Source organism: Oncorhynchus keta, chromosome 22, assembly GCF_023373465.1.
Source record: "Oncorhynchus keta strain PuntledgeMale-10-30-2019 chromosome 22, Oket_V2, whole genome shotgun sequence".
Lineage (NCBI taxonomy): Eukaryota > Metazoa > Chordata > Actinopteri > Salmoniformes > Salmonidae > Oncorhynchus > Oncorhynchus keta.
In genome coordinates this window covers 43933058-43951038 of record NC_068442.1, presented here as the reverse complement: position 1 = coordinate 43951038, position 17981 = coordinate 43933058, and the positions used below count along the sequence as shown (strand labels likewise).

The window sequence follows — 17981 nt, the reverse complement described above, 5'->3', positions numbered from 1 at the left end:
TACATATACTGTAATTACTTCTCTGGTTTTCAAAACACAAACATCTAGGACTAATCCTAGAGACAACATGCCTACATAGTCTACTTGAAGAAACAGAAGTGTGTGGTTTGACTTTCACTAGAGGGAAAGCTGCCAAGAGTTTATCCTCATGAGGTATTGATTTACGGCAGGTGTTACAGCACCTTTCGATTTCTCAATTAAGGTTTAGGCCCAACTGCACCTCCCGGTTTCACTACAGTACACTGTGTGTAGACAGACAAATTATTTTCTGATGTCTACTAAAAACACAGGCTGCTTCCCAAACGGCACACTATTCCCTACTTTTGACCAGAGCAGTGTGCTATATAGGGAATTAGGGTACCATGTGGACGCAGCCATAGGCTCAGAGCAGAGACTAGACTACAGACCACAGCAGAGCAGAAACTAGACTACAGACCAGAGCAGAGCAGAGACTAGACTACAGACCACAGCAGAGCAGAAACTAGACTACAGACCACAGCAGAGCAGAAACTAGACTACAGACCAGAGCAGAGTAGACTACAGACCACAGGCTCAGAGCAGAAACTAGACTACAGACCACAGCAGAGCAGAGACTAGACTACAGACGAGGGGTCGACCGATTAATCGGAATGGCCGATTAATTAGGGCCGATTTCAAGTTTTCATAACAATCGGATATCAGTATTTTTGGGTGCCGATTTACCTTTATTTAACTAGGCAAGTCAGTTAAGAACACATTCTTATTTTCAATGACGGCCTAGGAACGGTGGGTTAACTGCCTTGTTCAGGGGCAGAACAGATTTTCACCTTGTCAGCTCGAGGGATTCAATCTTGCAACCTTACAGTTAGCTAGTCCAACGCAATAATGACCTGCCTCTCTCTCGTTACACTCTACAAGGAGACTGACTACCTGTTACGCGAATGCAGTAAGCCAAGGTAAGTTGCTAGCTAGCATTAAACTTATCTTATAAAAAACAATCAATCATAATCACTAGTTAACTACACATGGTTGATGATATTACTAGATATTATCTAGCGTGTCCTGCGTTGCATATAATCTGACTGAGCATACAAGTATCTAAATATCTGACTGAGAGGTGGTAGGCAGAAGCAGGCGCGTAAACATTCATTCAAACAGCACTTTCGTGCATTTTGCCAGCAGCTCTTCGTTGTGCGTCAAGCATTGCGCTATTTATGACTTCAAGCCTATCAACTCCCGAGATGAGGCTGGTGTAACCGAAGTGAAATAGCTAGCTAGTTAGCACGTGCTAATAGCGTTTCAAACTCTACTCGCTCTGAGCCTTCTGGTAGTTGTTCCCCTTGCTCTGCATGGGTAACGTTGCTTCAACGGTGGCTGTTGTCGTTGTGTTGCTGGTTCGAGCCCAGGGAGGAGCGAGGAGAGGGACAGAAGCTATACTGTTACACTGTCAATACTAAAGTGCCTATAAGAACATCCAGACCACAGCAGAGCAGAGACTAGGCTACAGACCACAGCAGAGCAGAGACTAGGCTACAGACCACAGCAGAGCAGAGACTAGGCTACAGACCACAGCAGAGCAGAGACTAGGCTACAGACCACAGCAGAGCAGAGACTAGGCTACAGACCACAGCAGAGCAGAGACTAGGCTACAGACCACAGCAGAGCAGAGACTAGGCTACAGACCACAGCAGAGCAGAGACTAGACTACAGACCACAGCAGAGCAGAGACTAGGCTACAGACCACAGCAGAGCAGAGACTAGGCTACAGACCACAGCAGAGCAGAGACTAGGCTACAGACCACAGCAGAGCAGAGACTAGGCTCCAGACCACAGCAGAGCAGAGACTAGGCTCCAGACCACAGCAGAGCAGAGACTAGACTACAGACCACAGCAGAGCAGAGACTAGACTACAGACCACAGCAGAGCAGAGACTACAGACCACAGCAGAGCAGAGACTAGGCTACAGACCACAGCAGAGCATCATTGAAACACCACACAACAGCTACAGATGTGGAAAGCACATCAGCAGGGTGGTAGAACAGAGAGACAGCCGAGCAGATGAGAGAGAGGAAAGTTGCACAATAGTGTGGCTCATGCATGCAGGCTAAACTCTTTACTTGAGAATCACACATACAGTAACTTAGCGATGCTTTATTGACATCAGTGAAGTTCAGCGGAAATTGAAGTCAGTTTTTCTTGCTTGTGGATCTCAAATTAGGATTCAGCAACTAAAGCAGTGGTCTCCAACCTGTGGTCCTGGGACCACTTGTGGTCAGGAAGGGTACTTCAGGTGCTCCACACATTTCCCCCCATAAAATTCTAATAAAGAGATCTGGTGGTCCAATGGAAAGGAAATAATTGGGAACCACTGCCATAGAGCAGGGCTGCATGCCAGCAACAGCTGGCATGCAGGCCAAAACCACCACTGTTTAGAAAAAAATAGTAATAAGAATGTTTCTATTGGGTAAAAAAAAAGAGACAAAAATCACCAGGAAAAAATAAAATTCTAAAAATTCACCTCAAAAATGTATTGTTATTTTCAAATAAAATCTATATTTTTATAGTTGTAGTCAAATTATTATAATTATGTTCCATTCTCTCCAAAATAAATCATCCCGCAGCTGAATCTAGTGGCCTACCCCTAGCATAGAGTGTAGATTGAGGGGTGTGTGAGTGGTAGGAATCAGTGACCTGGAAGAATCCAGGGGGCATGGGTCCACTGGCAATCCCCTCTCCAGGGGGAATCCCCCCCATCACAGGACTGGGGGCTGCAGCAGCACTCTGGAAACATAAAACAAACGCCAGTTAGAGGGGTTTCATCGGAAATACGGGTTGCAGATCTAACTGGTTTGCTTTGTATGAGTTTGTAGGGTTAAAAAACCTTTCAACATATGTTATTCAACATGTCTGGAATCATAGACAGCATAGCCATTAGATAGATGGATTGCTAAACAACAGATACACATAAAAGTTTCACAGAGTGGGAATCTAATTGCACAGCCAAATGTGCTGATCCAGCAGGGGCCCAGTAGATTTGATAAGAATCTGTGGGATTCACTCCTTCACTTCAAAGTGCTCAGGCACAGCAAGATCTCACTGGTAGGCCATTTCCTGTCTCGACCACAGCCATAATTCACTAATGGACCATTTGCTTTGGTCACACACTTTCTCTCTCCTTTAGTAGGAGCCTTTGACCAGAGGCTAATGCCTACAGGACAGACTGACATTAGTATCTGGTATCCATGGCTATAGATTGGAGGTTGAGACCCTAGAGCTGTACTAAGTAGGGGAGTAAGGGTATACAGTACCCATGCATGCGTACGCGCACTCACACACACCTTGAAAACAAAAAGCCACACACACACCCCTTACGCTATCCTTCACATACCTCCCTCTAGTCTCTAAAGCGCTAGACCTACTCAGACGTCACGAGTCGATATAGCCAACACACTCAGGGTCCCTGGTATATCGACTCACTGCACCCCTTCCAAATTCTATCTGAGTTGGGCCCTGCAGGGCCCCTGAAATACCACAGCAGGGAGAGAAGTGAGGCTGGAGGGAGCCAGCCAGGACCAGACATCACTGAGGCCAAGCCAGCATGTTACTGGAACACACAGACAATTAGCTATGTTCAGGGAGGATCCTTCAATACTACATTTACATTTAAGTCATTTAGCAGACGCTCTTATCCAGAGCGACTTAAAATTGGTGCATTCACCTTATGACATCCAGTAGAATAGTCACTTACAATAGTGCATCTAAATCTTAAAGGGGGGTGAGAAGAAATACTTATCCTATCCTAGGTATTCCTTAAAGAGGTGGGGTTTCAGGTGTCTCCGGAAGGTGGTGATTGACTCCGCTGTCCTGGCGTCGTGAGGGAGTTTGTTCCACCATTGGGGGGCCAGAGCAGCGAACAGTTTTGACTGGGCTGAGCGGGAACTGTACTTCCTCAGTGGTAGGGAGGCGAGCAGGCCAGAGGTGGATGAACGCAGTGCCCTTGTTTGGGTGTAGGGCCTGATCAGAGCCTGGAGGTACTGAGGTGCTGTTCCCCTCACAGCTCCGTAGGCAAGCACCATGGTCTTGTAGCAGATGCGAGCTTCAACTGGAAGCCAGTGGAGAGAGCGGAGGAGCGGGGTGACGTGAGAGAACTTGGGAAGGTTGAACACCAGACGGGCTGCGGCGTTCTGGATGAGTTGTAGGGGTTTAATGGCACAGGCAGGGAGCCCAGCCAACAGCGAGTTGCAGTAGTCCAGACGGGAGATGACAAGTGCCTGGATTAGGACCTGCGCCACTTCCTGTGTGAGGCAGGGTCGTACTCTGCGGATGTTGTAGAGCATGAACCTACAGGAACGGGCCACCGCCTTGATGTTAGTTGAGAACGACAGGGTGTTGTCCAGGATCACGCCAAGGTTCTTAGCGCTCTGGGAGGAGGACACAATGGAGTTGTCAACCGTGATGGCGAGATCATGGAACGGGCAGTCCTTCCCCGGGAGGAAGAGCAGCTCCGTCTTGCCGAGGTTCAGCTTGAGGTGGTGATCCGTCATCCACACTGATATGTCTGCCAGACATGCAGAGATGCGATTCGCCACCTGGTCATCAGAAGGGGAAAGGAGAAGATTAATTGTGTGTCGTCTGCATAGCAATGATAGGAGAGACCATGTGAGGTTATGACAGAGCCAAGTGACTTGGTGTATAGCGAGAATAGGAGAGGGCCTAGAGAACAGAGCCCTGGGGGACACCAGTGGTGAGAGCGCGTGGTGAGGAGACAGATTCTCGCCACGCCACCTGGTAGGAGCGACCTGTCAGGTAGGACGCAATCCAAGCGTGGGCCGCGCCGGAGATGCCCAACTCGGAGAGGGTGGAGAGGAGGATCTGATGGTTCACAGTATCGAAGGCAGCCGATAGGTCTAGAAGGATGAGAGCAGAGGAGAGAGAGTTCGCCTCCGTGATACAGAGAAGAGCAGTCTCAGTTGAATGACTAGTCTTGAAACCTGACTGATTTGGATCAAGAAGGTCATTCAGAGAGAGATAGCGGGAGAGCTGGCCAAGGACGGCACGTTCAAGAGTTTTGGAGAAAAAAGAAAGAAGGGATACTGGTCTGTAGTTGTTGACATCGGAGGGATTGAGTGTAGGTTTTTTCAGAAGGGGTGCAACTCTCGCTCTCTTGAGGACGGAAGGGACGTAGCCAGCGGTCAGGGATGAGTTGATGAGCGAGGTGAGGTAGGGGAGAAGGTCTCCGGAAATGGTCTGGAGAAGAGAGGAGGGGATAGGGTCAAGCGGGCAGGTTGTTGGGTGGCCGGCCGTCACAAGACGCGAGATTTCATCTGGAGAGAGTGGGGAGAAAGAGGTCAGAGCACAGGGTAGGGCAGAGTGAGCAGAACCAGCGGTGCCGTTTGACTTAGCAAACGAGGATCGTATGTCGTCGACCTTCTTTTCAAAATGGTTGACGAAGTCATCTGCAGAGAGGGAGGAGGGGGGAGGAGGATTCAGGAGTGAGGAGAAGGTGGCAAAGAGCTTCCTACTACCACTCCTGCACTGAGCCTAAAGAGCTATACACAGCTTTAGGAGACTAGTATTGATGTCATAGAATAGTGTGATCAACCCACAATCCTCTCTGAGAATGATAACTTCTAAATCATTAACAGTCATAGTTACGTTCCATAACGATTATGCTCAATATCAATATCTATTCCAGGGCTGGGGTCAATTCCATTTCAATTTAGTCAATTCAGGAAGTAAACTGCAATTCCAATTATTCTCAATGCCTCTATGAGGACTTTCATAAAATCACAAGTGTAATAGATCAAAATAAAGCTTAACTTCTTGCTAATCCAGCCGCTGTGTCAGATTCCAAAAAGGCTTTACGGCGAAAGCACACCATGCGATTATCTGAGGACAGCGCCCAGCATACAAAACCATGAAAAACATATTTCAACCAGGCAGGTGCGACACGAAAGTCAGACATAGAGATATAATAAATGCCTTACCTTTGATGATCTTCTTCTGTTGGCACTCCATCACAAATGGAGTTCGATAATGTCCTTCTTTTATATCCATAAAAACTCAATTTAGCTGGCACGCTTCAGTCAATAATCCCTCCATCAAAATTCCATACCAAACGTTACAAACTTTTCCAAACAAGTTTATAAACAACGTTTATAATGAAACCTTATACAATTTAAGATGGAATACCAATGAACACGCTCTCATTCACACGCTTGGAAACACTACAGCAAACTACAATTTCTGGCTCATTTTTCCAAAAACCAGCTTGAAACTTTTTTTTTACCCCTTTTTCTCCTAAATTTCGTGGTAACCAATTGTTTTTAGTAGAGTCAAGTCATGCGTCCTCCGATACACAACCCAACTGCTTCTTAACACAGCGCGCATCCAACCCGGAAGTCAGCCGCACCAATGTGTCGGAGGAAACAACGTGCACCTGGCAACCTTGGTTAGCGCGCACTGCGCCCGGCCCGTCACAGGAGTTGCTGGTGCGCGATGAGACAAGGATATCCCTACCAGCCAAACCCTCCCTAACCCGGACGACTCTAGGCCAACTGTGCGTCGCCCCACGGACCTCCCAGTCGCAACCGGTTACGACAGAGCCTGGGCGCGAACCCAGAGTCTCTGGTGGCACAGCTGGCGCTGCAGAACAGCGTCCTTAACCACTGCACCACGCGGGAGGCCTCAAACTCTTTTTAAAGACTGTTGATATTGATAGTGGAAGTCCTAGCAACTGCAATCTGGGAGGACTTTGCCTTATAAAAGTGACAGCCATTGAAAATAGTGGCAGGCTGAATTATTTTTTTCTTTCTGGATGGTTTGTCCTCTGGGTTTCGCCTGCCATATCAGTTCTGTTATATTCACAGACATTATTTTAACAGTTTACTTTGGGCATGCTTTTCATCCGGACGTGAAAATACTGCCCCCTACCCAAGAGAGGTTAATGGCCTTTTCCATCACACACCAGTGTTTATCTTCATGTAAGCTTGTGTTAACTTCTAGGCTTATGTTATTTAAGTCATGTTTTTCATCTAAGAGATAGAGCTCCGTTTGAATTTTGACTCAGAAAGGGTTGGTCACCACTGCCATATATAGTGCACTACTATATAGAGAACAGGGAGCCATTTGGGATGTAACCTCTGTTCTGCTGCCGGAGAGGAGGGCCAGGACTACCAGATACTTTAGTACAGGAAGGGGCAGATGTCATTCTCTGTTGCCTGGGGGTCTGAGGAGTGGAGCAGCTGAGTGGGGGAGGGTTTCTTTATGACAGACTAGATCCATGCCTCTGGGTCAGTGTGTGTGTTTAAGAGTTAGGCAAAGCTGTCCTTGTGTCATACAGAGTCATTAAAGAGGGGTTAGGAAAGGGTAGGCCCCAGCCACTGTTGTTGTGCTCTCTGTACAGAAACAGACAAACGCCCCCATCCACATCCACGGGGCTGTAGTGGAACGGGTTGAGAGAAGTTCCTCTGTGTCCAATCACTAAGTACTTAAAATGGTCCACACACATGCACACAGTAGTGAAGAAGGCACGACAGTGTCTCTTCCCCCTCAGGAGGTTGAAAAGATTTGGATTTTTTAAATTTTAATTTAACCTTTATTTAACTAGGCAAATCAGTTAAGAACAAATTCTCATTTACAATGATGACCTACACCGGCCAAACCGGGACGAAGTTGGGCCAATTGTGCGCCGGCCTACGGGACTCGCAATCACGGCCAGTTGTGATACAGCCTGGAACCGAATCAGGGTCTGTAGTGATGCTTCTAGCACTGAGATGCAGTGCCTTAGACTGCTGCGCCACTCGGAAGCCATGGGCCCATAAATCCTCAAAAAGCACCATTGAGAGCATCTTGACTGGCTGCATCACTGCTTGGTATGGCAACTGCAACCCCGTCGATTGCATGGCGCTACAGAGGGTGGTCTGGACAGCACAGTACATCACTGGGGCTGAGCTGCCTGCCCTACAGGACCTCTATATCAGGCGGTATGTAAGGAAGGCCCAGAAAATTGTTAAAGACTCCAGCTACCCAAGCCTTAGACTGTTCTCTCTGCTTCCGCACAGCAAGCTGTACCAGAGCAACAAGTCTGACACCAACAGGCTCCTGAACAGCTTCTATCCCCAAGCCATAAGACTGCTAAACAGCTAACAAAATGGCTACACAGACTATCTTCATTCACACTTTTATTTTTGCATTGACTCTAGGTACACTGACACACACTGACTCTAGGTACACTCACACTGTCACACTGACTCTAGGTACACTCACACTGTCACACTGACTCTAGGTACACTCACACTGACACACACTGACTCTAGGTACACTCACACACACTGAGTCTACACACACACACACACAATCATCATATGCTACTGTTTAACATACAGTATATCCTGATGCCTAGTCACTAGTGATGGGGGGATAGTTACATATCAGGAAATAATTTGACGATACATTGTATCATTTTGACAATATAGATACAATATCGCAATCTAATTTTTGCGCTAGTTGGCTGTACCTGCACCAAAACTCCAGTATTTTTCCTTCATAGTTTGTTCCCCATCTTTTTAATTAGGGAGCCAATTTGTTTTCAGCACTTTTATTTCCATGACTGATAGCCATGAGAATTAAATGCATCTCGTCTCTCTGCAGCAGACGCGTATGGTGAGCAATATGTTTGGAACATCGAATCACAATAAATTGACAATACATATAGAATCATGAAATTCGTATCAGCCTTTAAGTATTGTGATAACAATGTATGGTGAGGTGCCTGGCAATCCCCAGCCCTACTAGTCACCTTACCCCTATATATATCTACCACTCCAGTATCCCTGCACATTGGAAATATGGCATTGGCACTGACACTTTAACTGACCCTTACTTAATCGTCTTCTTCTTATTTCTATTTCTCGTGCGTTTTGTTGTACTTTACTTTATAGTACAACATTTCAACTGCTGATATTGATTACTGCTTTTTTGCAAGAAAGGAATTTCACTGTACCTGCGCACATGACAATAAAACTTGAAACTGAAAGGCCTTGCAGTAGGACCCAAAGAAGAGAACTCTCAGGCTCTCTTCTACTACTCAACCATCCTCCCCTTGCCGCCTCCTCCTCCTCTCTCTCTCCCTCCCTCCCTCCCACCTTTCCCACTCTCTCTCTCCCTCCCTCCCTCCTTCCCCCTCTCTCCCCCAATCTCTCTCTCCTCCTCTCCTCTCTCTCCTCTCTCTCTCCTCTCTCTCTCTCTTCTCCTCTCTCTCCTCTCTCTCTCCCTCTCTCTCTCCCTCTCTCTCTCTCTCCTCTCTCTCTCCCTCCTCTCTCTCTCGCCCTCCCTCCTCCCCCTCTCTCCCTCCTTTCCCCCTCTCCCTCCCTCCTTTCCCCCTCCTCCCTCCTTTCCCCCAATCTCTCCCTCCCATCCCTCCCCCTCTCTCCATCCCTCTCTTCCCCCCTCCCTCCTTTCCCCCTCTCTCCCTCCTCTCTCCCTCCTTTCCCCCTCTCCTCCCTCCCCCCCTCTCTCCCTCCTTTCCCCCCTCTCTATCCCTCCCTCCTTTCCCCCCTCTCCCTCCCTCCCCCTCTCCCCTCCTTCCTTTCCCCCTCTCTCCCTCCTCCCCCTCCCCCTATCTCCCTCCCCCCTCTCTCCCTCCTCTCTCCTCCCGCCCCCCCCTCCTCCCTCCCTCCCCTCTCTCCCTCCTTTCCCCCAATCTCTCCCTCCCTCCCTCCCTCCCCCTCTCTCCTCCTCTCTCTCCTTCCCGCCCTCCCCTCCTTTCCCCCTCTCTCCCTCCTCTCTCCCTCCTTTCCCCCTCTCCCTCCCCCTCTCCCCTCCTTTCCCCCTCTCTCTCCCTCCCCCCCCCCCTCTCTCCCTCCCTCCTTTCTCCCCTCCTTTCTCCCCTCCTTCTTTCCCCCTCTCTCCCTCCTCCCCCTCCTTCCCCCTCCTCCCTCCTTCCCCCCTCTCCCCTCCTTCCCCCCTCTCTCTCTCTCCCTCCCTCCTTCCCCCATCCCTCTCCCTCCCCCTCTCCCTCCTTTCCTCCCCTCCCTCCCCCCTCTCTCCCTCCTTCCCCCCTCTCCCCTCCTTCCCCCTCTCTCTCCCTCCTCCCCCCCCTCCCTCCCTCCCCTCTCTCTCTCTCCCTCCCTCCTTCCCGCCCTCTCCCTCCCTCCCCCCCCTCTCTCCCTCCTCCCCCTCTCTCCTTTCCCCCTCTCTCCCCCTCCCCCCCATCTCTCTCCCTCCCTCCTTCCCCCTCTCTCCCTCCTTTCCCCCAATCTCTCCCTCCCTCCCTCCCCTCTCTCTCTCCTTCCCCCCTCCCTCCTTTCCCCCTCTCTCCCTCCTTTCTCCCTCCCTCCCTCCCTTTCCCCCCTCTCTCTCCCTCCCTCCCTCCCTCCTCCCCCCCCTCCTTTCCCCCTCCCTCCCTCCTTTCCCCCCTCTCTCCTCCTCCCCCTCCCTCCTTTCCCCCTCCCTCCCTCCTTTCCCCCTCTCTCCCTCCTCCCCCTCCCTCCTTTCCCCCCCTCTCTCCCCTCCTCTCTCTCCCTCCCTCCCTCCTTTCCCCCCCTCTCCCCCTCCCTCCCTCTCCCCCCTCCCCTCCCTCCCTCCCTCCTCCCCCTCTCTCTCCCTCCCTCCCCCCCTCTCTCTCCCTCCCTCCTTTCCCCCTCCTCCCCTCCCTCCTTCCCCCTCTCCCCTCCTTTCCCCCCTCCTCCCTCCTTCCCCCTCTCTCTCCCTCCCTCTCTCCCTCCCTTTCCCCCCTCTCTCTCCCTCCCTCCCTCCTTTCCCCCTCTCCCCTCCCTCCTTTCCCCCCCATCTCCCCTCCCTCCCTCCTTCCCCCTCTCTCTCTCTCCCCTCCCTCCTTCCCCCTCTCCTCCATTCTTTCCCCCTGTCCTCTCTCCTTTCCCCCTCTCCTCTCTCTCCCCTTGCCCTCCCTCCCACCATCTCGCCTTGTCCTCTCTCTCTCTCTCCTTTCCCCCCTCCTCTCTCTCTCTCTCCCCTTTCCCGTATTCCCTCTGCTCCTCCCTTGGTCGCTGGGCATATGCTACAGTGGCCCCTCCCCCTTTTCCAATCTGTCCCTTAGCTCCTTGACAGCCATCAATCAGCAGCTGACACCATGGCGACGGAGTTCCCAGGGGACCATCTGTCAGACCCACTGTGAATATGCCAGGGAAGGAGGGAGGGTCTGCGCTTTACGAACCGTGATGCAGAGCTGCTTCCCTGCCTGTTAGCAGCCCAGCCAGCCACCTCCCCCATCTAGAAGCCCCACACCCCAGCCAGCCACCTCCCCTCATCTATAGCCAAGCCAGCCATCTCCCCTCATCTATAGCCCAGCCAGCCACCTCCCCTCATCTATAGCCCAGCCAGCCAACTCCCCTCATCTATAGCCCAGCCAGCCAGCCAACTCCCCTCATCTATAGCCCAGCCAGCCAGCCATCTCCCCTCATCTATAGCCCATTCACCTAACTACCCTCATCTATCGCCCAGCCATCTCCCTCATCTATAGCCCAGCCAGCCAGCCACCTCCCCTCATCTATAGCCCAGCCAGCCAGCCACCTCCCTTCATCTATAGCCCAGCCAGCCAGCCACCTCCCCTCATCTATAGCCAGCCAGCCTACTCCCCTCATCTATAGCCCAGCCAGCCATCTCCTCTCATCTGTAGCCCAGCCAGCCACCTCCCCCATCTAGAAGCCCCACACCCCAGACAGCCACCTCCCCTCATCTATAGCCAAGCCAGCCATCTCCCCTCATCTATAGCCCAGCCAGCCAGCCACCTCCCCTCATCTATAGCCCAGCCAGCAAGCCAGCCAACTCCCCTCATCTATAGCCCAGCCAGCCAGCCAACTCCCCTCATCTATAGCCCAGCCACCCAGCCAACTCCCGTCATCTATAGCCCAGCCACCCAGCCAACTCCCCTCATCTATAGCCCAGCCACCCAGCCACCTCCCCTCATCTATAGCCCAGCCACCCAGCCACCTCCCCTCATCTATAGCCCAGCCACCTCCCCTCATCTATAGCCCAGCCAGCCAGCCACCTCCCCTCATCTATAGCCCAGCCAACCAGCCACCTCCCTTCATCTATAGCCCAGCCAGCCACCTCCCCTCATCTATAGCCCAGCCAGCCACCTCCCCTCATCTATAGCCCAGCCAGCCACCTCCCCTCATCTATAGCTCAGCCAGCCATCTCCTCTCATCTATAGCCCAGCCAGCCAGCCAGCCAGCCTACTCCCCTCATCTATAGCCCAGCCAGCCAACTCCTCTCATCTATAGCCCAGCCAGCCACCTCCCATCATCTAAAGCCCAGCCAGCCAGCCACCTCCCGTCATCTAAAGCCCAGCCAGCCAGCCACCTCCCTTCATCTATAGCCCAGCCAGCCACCTCCCTTCATCTATAGCCCAGCCAGCCAGCCACCTCCCCTCATCTATAGCCCAGCCAGCCAGCCACCTCCCCTCATCTATAGCCCAGCCAGCCACCTCCCCTCATCTATAGCCCAGCCAGCCAGCCACCTCCTCATCTATAGCCCAGCCAGCCAGCCACCTCCCTCATCTATAGCCCAGCCAGCCAGCCACCACCTCTCATCTATAGCCCAGCCAGCCACCTCCCCTCATCTATAGCCCATCCAGCCACCTCCCTTCATCTATAGCCCAGCCAGCCAGCCACTCCCCTCATCTATAGCCCAGCCAGCCAGCCACCTCCCCTCATCTATAGCCCAGCCAGCCAGCCACCTCCCTCATCTATAGCCCAGCCAGCCACCTCCTCTCATCTATAACCCAGCCAGCCAGCCACCTCCTCTCATCTATAGCCCAGCCAGCCAGCCACCTCCTCTCATCTATAGCCCAGCCAGCCAGCCACCTCCTCTCATCTATAGCCCAGCCAGCCAGCCACCTCCTCTCATCTATAGCCCAGCCAGCCAGCCACCTCCTCTCATCTATAGCCCAGCCAGCCACCTCCTCTCATCTATAGCCAGCCAGCCACCTCCTCTCATCTATAGCTCAGCCAGCCACCTCCTCTCATCTATAGCTCAGCCAGCCACCTCCCCTCATCTATAGCTCAGCCAGCCATCTCCTCTCATCTATAGCTCAGCCAGCCACCTCCCCTCATCTATAGCCCAGCCAGCCACCCCTCTCATCTATAGCCCAGCCAGCCATCTCCCCTCATCTATAGCCCAACCAGCCACCTCCTCTCATCTATAGCTCAGCCAGCCACCTCCCTCATCTATAGCTCAGCCAGCCAGCCACCTCCCCTCATCTATAGCCCAGCCAGCCAGCCACCTCCCCTCATCTATAGCCCAGCCAGCCAGCCACCTCCCCTCATCTATAGCCCAGCCAGCCAGCCACCTCCTCTCATCTATAGCCCAGCCAGCCAGCCATCTCCTCTCATCTATAGCCCAGCCAGCCAGCCATCTCCTCTCATCTATAGCCCAGCCAGCCAGCCACCTCCTCTCATCTATAGCTCAGCCAGCCACCTCCTCTCATCTATAGCTCCAGCCAGCTCAGCCAGCCACCTCCTCTCATCTATAGCTCAGCCAGCCACCTCCCCTCATCTATAGCTCAGCCAGCCACCTCCTCTCATCTATAGCTCAGCCAGCCACCTCCCCTCATCTATAGCCCAGCCAGCCACCCCCTCTCATCTATAGCCCAGCCAGCCATCTCCCCTCATCTATAGCCCAACCAGCCACCTCCTCTCATCTATAGCCCAGCCAGCCAGCCACCTCCCCTCATCTATAGCCCAGCCAGCCAGCCACCTCCCCTCATCTATAGCCCAGCCAGCCAGCCACCTCCCTCATCTATAGCCCAGCCAGCCAGCCACCTCCCTCATCTATAGCCCAGCCAGCCAGCCACCACTCCTCATCTATAGCCCAGCCAGCCAGCCACCTCCCCTCATCTATAGCCCAGCCAGCACCCCTCATCTATAGCCCAGCTCACCAGCCACCACCCAGCCAGGACCACAAATACAAATTACACCTAGACACTGTTGCCCTAGAGCACACAAAAAAAAATTATGAAACCCAATCAAATGAGAAAACAAAAAGTGAATTACTTGACACATTGGAAAGAATTAACTATAAAAAAAATATCAAACTGGAATGTTATTTGGTCCTAAACAGAGAGTACACAGTGGCAGAATACCTGATCACTGTGACTAACCCACAATTAAGAAAAGCTTTGACTATGTACAGATTCAGTGAGCATGGCCTTGCATATTGAGAGGCTGCGATAGCCTGTCTTCTCTTGAGAGACAGGTCTTCCTATGTTCACACAAAATTAAGTGGAACCCGAGCTGCACTTCCTAACCTCCTGTCAAATGTATGACCATATTAGAGAGACATATTCCCCTCAGATTAAAACACACCAGATGTGTGACCTGTTACCACATGAAAAGGGCAACCAGTGGAGTCACACCATTGTAAATATAACCTATATTTATCAGTTTATTTATTTTCCCTGTTGTACTTTAACTATTTGCACTTTGTTACAACACTGTACATAGCCAATAATATAACATTTCAAATGTCTATATTATTTAAAAACTTGTGAGTAATGTTTACTGTCAATTTTGGATTATTTCCCTTTTGTTTAATGTCTATTTCACTTGCTTTGGAAATGTAAACATGTTTCCCATGCCAATAAAGCCCTTTGAATTGAAGGGGGGAGAGCAAGAGAAAGATATAGAAGAGAGACAAGGGGTGGAGAAGGGAGGGATCGAGCGAGAGAAGGAAGTCTGGGCCCACGCAAACAAAGTCAGAGCACTGTTCCCACTGTCCATGTACTAGCCTAAGGTGAACACAGGAAGAACCAACATCGATACACAGGGATCCCATCTCTCGATACCGCCACAGACATGTCAATGAAACTAGTCAACTGTGTTATGTCAACAAATGTATTCAAAAGCCAAACAAGCCTATTAATTTGCGGACCCTACTGCTCTTCTTCACAATCACAGCATGTCTGTGTCAAAAAGCTGTCCATTTCTGTTGGCTAGCACTAGCCTAACGCTAAAGATGTATGGTTGTTAGCTAGCTAGCATAACAAAGACTAGGTCTAATGAAAGAAATGGCAGATGCGGCTCAGCTGTGTGCTCCCTCCTCCTACTGGCTCCCAGGTCACCTGCCAGATCGGGAGGGCTGTTGTTTCCTTGACAACCCTCTCTGGCAAGAACAAGACCTAGCAAGAACAAGGCCCAACATCCCTGCTTTAACCCCTTCCTGTGATGTCAACCCCACAATGGGTGGATCTCAAGTCTACAGTGGCCTCCTCTCCTACTTGTATATTTTCCTTTGTCTGGGCTGGACTTAGTGGCCTGCAGCACTGTACAGGTGAAGCACATCCCTTTGTGAGCTTCTGCTATGATACTGGCTCCTATCTTGTCTTCTTAGATCAGTGAAGGGTGTACTCATAAGTGCACACCATAGCAAATCATAGCTAAATGTTTTTGCAATGAAAACAAGCATTTCTCATTGGACAACATGTTGATCCCCTTCCTGTTCGGCTGTTTTGGTTCCAAGTGAAAAGGGAAGGAAATAGAAAGAGGAAGACTTCTTGGATGCTCCCTAGTTTGACTACTTGTCCTGGAGAAGCCTGACCAGCAGTAGTATGAGATAGGAGTGATGATGGGAGACTAAAGCCATTTCCCAAGTGCATAGTGTTCTGAACATGCAAAAGACACAATATGCAAATGGTCGATATTGAAGAGCCAAGTTTAGAGACAGGCCACAACCGTTTTGGAAAAATCCTAAAAACTACAAGCTCTATGAATTTGAGTTCCAATGGAGTAGGCTACTACCATCCTGCAAGTTCAGGAAAAAATACATTCTAGCACAAGATGGAGACAATTTCATCTTTAGTAAAAATATATATATATTTTAACTCTTGGCCACTACCATTCGAGATAATTGAGACTCTGAACCCATTTTGTTCAAACTCTGCTTACAAACATTGCTCAACAGCGACTGGCCACAACAGAGCAGGGTCATGTTCATTGGAGCACACAATAGAACACACTTTGGAACCGAAAATAAAAATGAGCCTTTCTCATTGGACAGGTACATGTAATACCTCCCTGTTTCAGTTTTTTTTTCTCGTTTGGAGCCCTAATGAACAACACCCAGGTCTGAATTTTTCCTCTGGGGGATGAAATGAGGTGGGGAGAGAGCTGCAGCACGGTAGAGAAACAGGGAGGGCAGTCCACATCAGATCAGACATGTCTGACTCAGGACATGCTGACATCAGCACCATTTTCCCAGAAGCCTTTAAGCTCCATACTGTCGGAGGGTCATCATCAGGGCCAATGACAGGGCAAGATGTTAGCTGGATGGACAGCTATAGGACGCTGCCGGAACAGCCTGGCAAACTAGAACCTACACAGACCTGGTCCATCAGACAGACCTGATCCATCAGACAGACCTGGTCCATCAGACAGACCTGGTCCATCAGACAGACCTGGTCCATCAGACAGACCTGGTCCATCAGACAGACCTGGTCCATCAGACAAACCTGGTCCATCAGACAAACCTGGTCCATCAGACAAACCTGGTCCATCAGACAAACCTGGTCCATCAGACAAACCTGGTCCATCAGACAAACCTGATCCATCAGACAAACCTGATCCATCAGACAAACCTGATCCATCAGACAAACCTGATCCATCAGACAAACCTGATCCATCAGACAAACCTGATCCATCAGACAAACCTGATCCATCAGACAGACCTGATCCATCAGACAGACCTGATCCATCAGACAAACCTGATCCATCAGACAAACCTGATCCATCAGACAAACCTGAAGTTCACAAAGCCTGATAAACAGCTACACATACATGGCTCTGAAACATCCTGTCCTACTGCTATGACATACTCCGTACACTACCCAGAGAGGAGTGCAGCAGCAACACAACAGCTATATATGCAGGAGAGTACAACTGGATGCCAATTAAATTAAGATTAGAAGGTATGGCCCAAGAAACAAAGAGGCAGAGAAACGTCTCTCTATCGCCACTACCCAAGGCATCGAAACCGTACAAGGGGAAACAAGGACGATGGGTCTATATAGTAGGTCTAGATCTCACAGCAGAGGAAAGTACTGGTTGCATAGGTTTGCTTTCCAACTCCTGATTCTTTTTAAATACGCTTGTCTGGGTGCGCTCTCATTCTTATTTAATGTAGGCTCAAAGGAAACCAGGGCCTGTATTCATAAAGTATATCAGAGTAGGAGGGCTGATTTAGGATCAGATTTCCCTTTAAGATCATAATGAATACGATTATATGGACAGGGAGACCTGATCCAACATCAGCACTCAGACGCTTGATGAAAATGGGCCCAGGCTCTTCAGCAGAACCCCTGCAACATGTGCAGCAGCAAGTCTTATGAGGAGGAGCAGAACTCACGTAATCATGGAAGGCCTTGGCTTCACTGGAGTGGTCACACGTCTCTCTTCTTTCTGGTGCAGCACAATACAGGTCCCAAAATACACTGTGGACAAGACACACAGGTTGTGAAGCAACAGAATGATGTACATGATACAATATGGTGTATTGACATCAATGGAGGCTGCTCATGGGAGGACGGCTCATAATAATGGCTGGAATGGAGTATAATGGAATGGCATCAACCACATGAAAACCACATTTGATGCCATTCCATTGACTCCATCCCAGCCATTGTTATGAGCCGTCCTCCCATGAGCAGCCTCCATCGATTGACACACTGATTGACATACGGAACACTTACCACCACCAAGAGTGTAGGAACCCAGGGGGTTCCCCGAGTGTGATGTTCTTTTCCCATCGGATCTGGAAAAGGGGAGAATAAAAAACATTTTGAATGAACAATAGGGCCTACTTTAACAAACAAAAAAACAGTGACATGTATTGATTCAAAATGGGAATTAGTTTGTTATTGAAGTATGGTCACATGGATAGGACCGATATCCAGTTAGTAGTAAATACTCACCTCTGATAAAAAGGTCTGTGCAGACTTCTGTGCTCCTATGTGTAACAAATATTCATAGACGTATAAAGCTAACCTG

The 17981-nt window shown here is 50.3% G+C and overlaps 1 protein-coding gene and 1 long non-coding RNA gene across 5 annotated transcripts in view; both read right to left on the bottom strand.

The window, feature by feature from the left end:
- Positions 1 to 17981, bottom strand: part of LOC118379623 (single-stranded DNA-binding protein 3-like) — a 34377-nt gene that overhangs the window by 13974 nt on the left and 2422 nt on the right. For all 4 annotated transcript variants that reach the window (XM_052475294.1, XM_052475295.1, XM_052475296.1 and 1 more), the window contains exons 3-6: positions 17906 to 17978; positions 17684 to 17745; positions 17341 to 17425; positions 2671 to 2760 (exon numbers count right to left, since the gene is read on the bottom strand). In XM_052475294.1, coding sequence (XP_052331254.1) covers positions 2671 to 2760; positions 17341 to 17425; positions 17684 to 17745; positions 17906 to 17978 — 310 coding nt within the window. The remainder of the gene's footprint in view (positions 1 to 2670; positions 2761 to 17340; positions 17426 to 17683; positions 17746 to 17905; positions 17979 to 17981) is intronic.
- Positions 13186 to 14479, bottom strand: LOC127910662 (uncharacterized). Its single transcript, XR_008075657.1, has 3 exons — positions 13796 to 14479; positions 13459 to 13731; positions 13186 to 13419 (listed from the first exon to the last, which is right to left on the bottom strand). It is a non-coding gene; the product is annotated as an uncharacterized LOC127910662 (long non-coding RNA).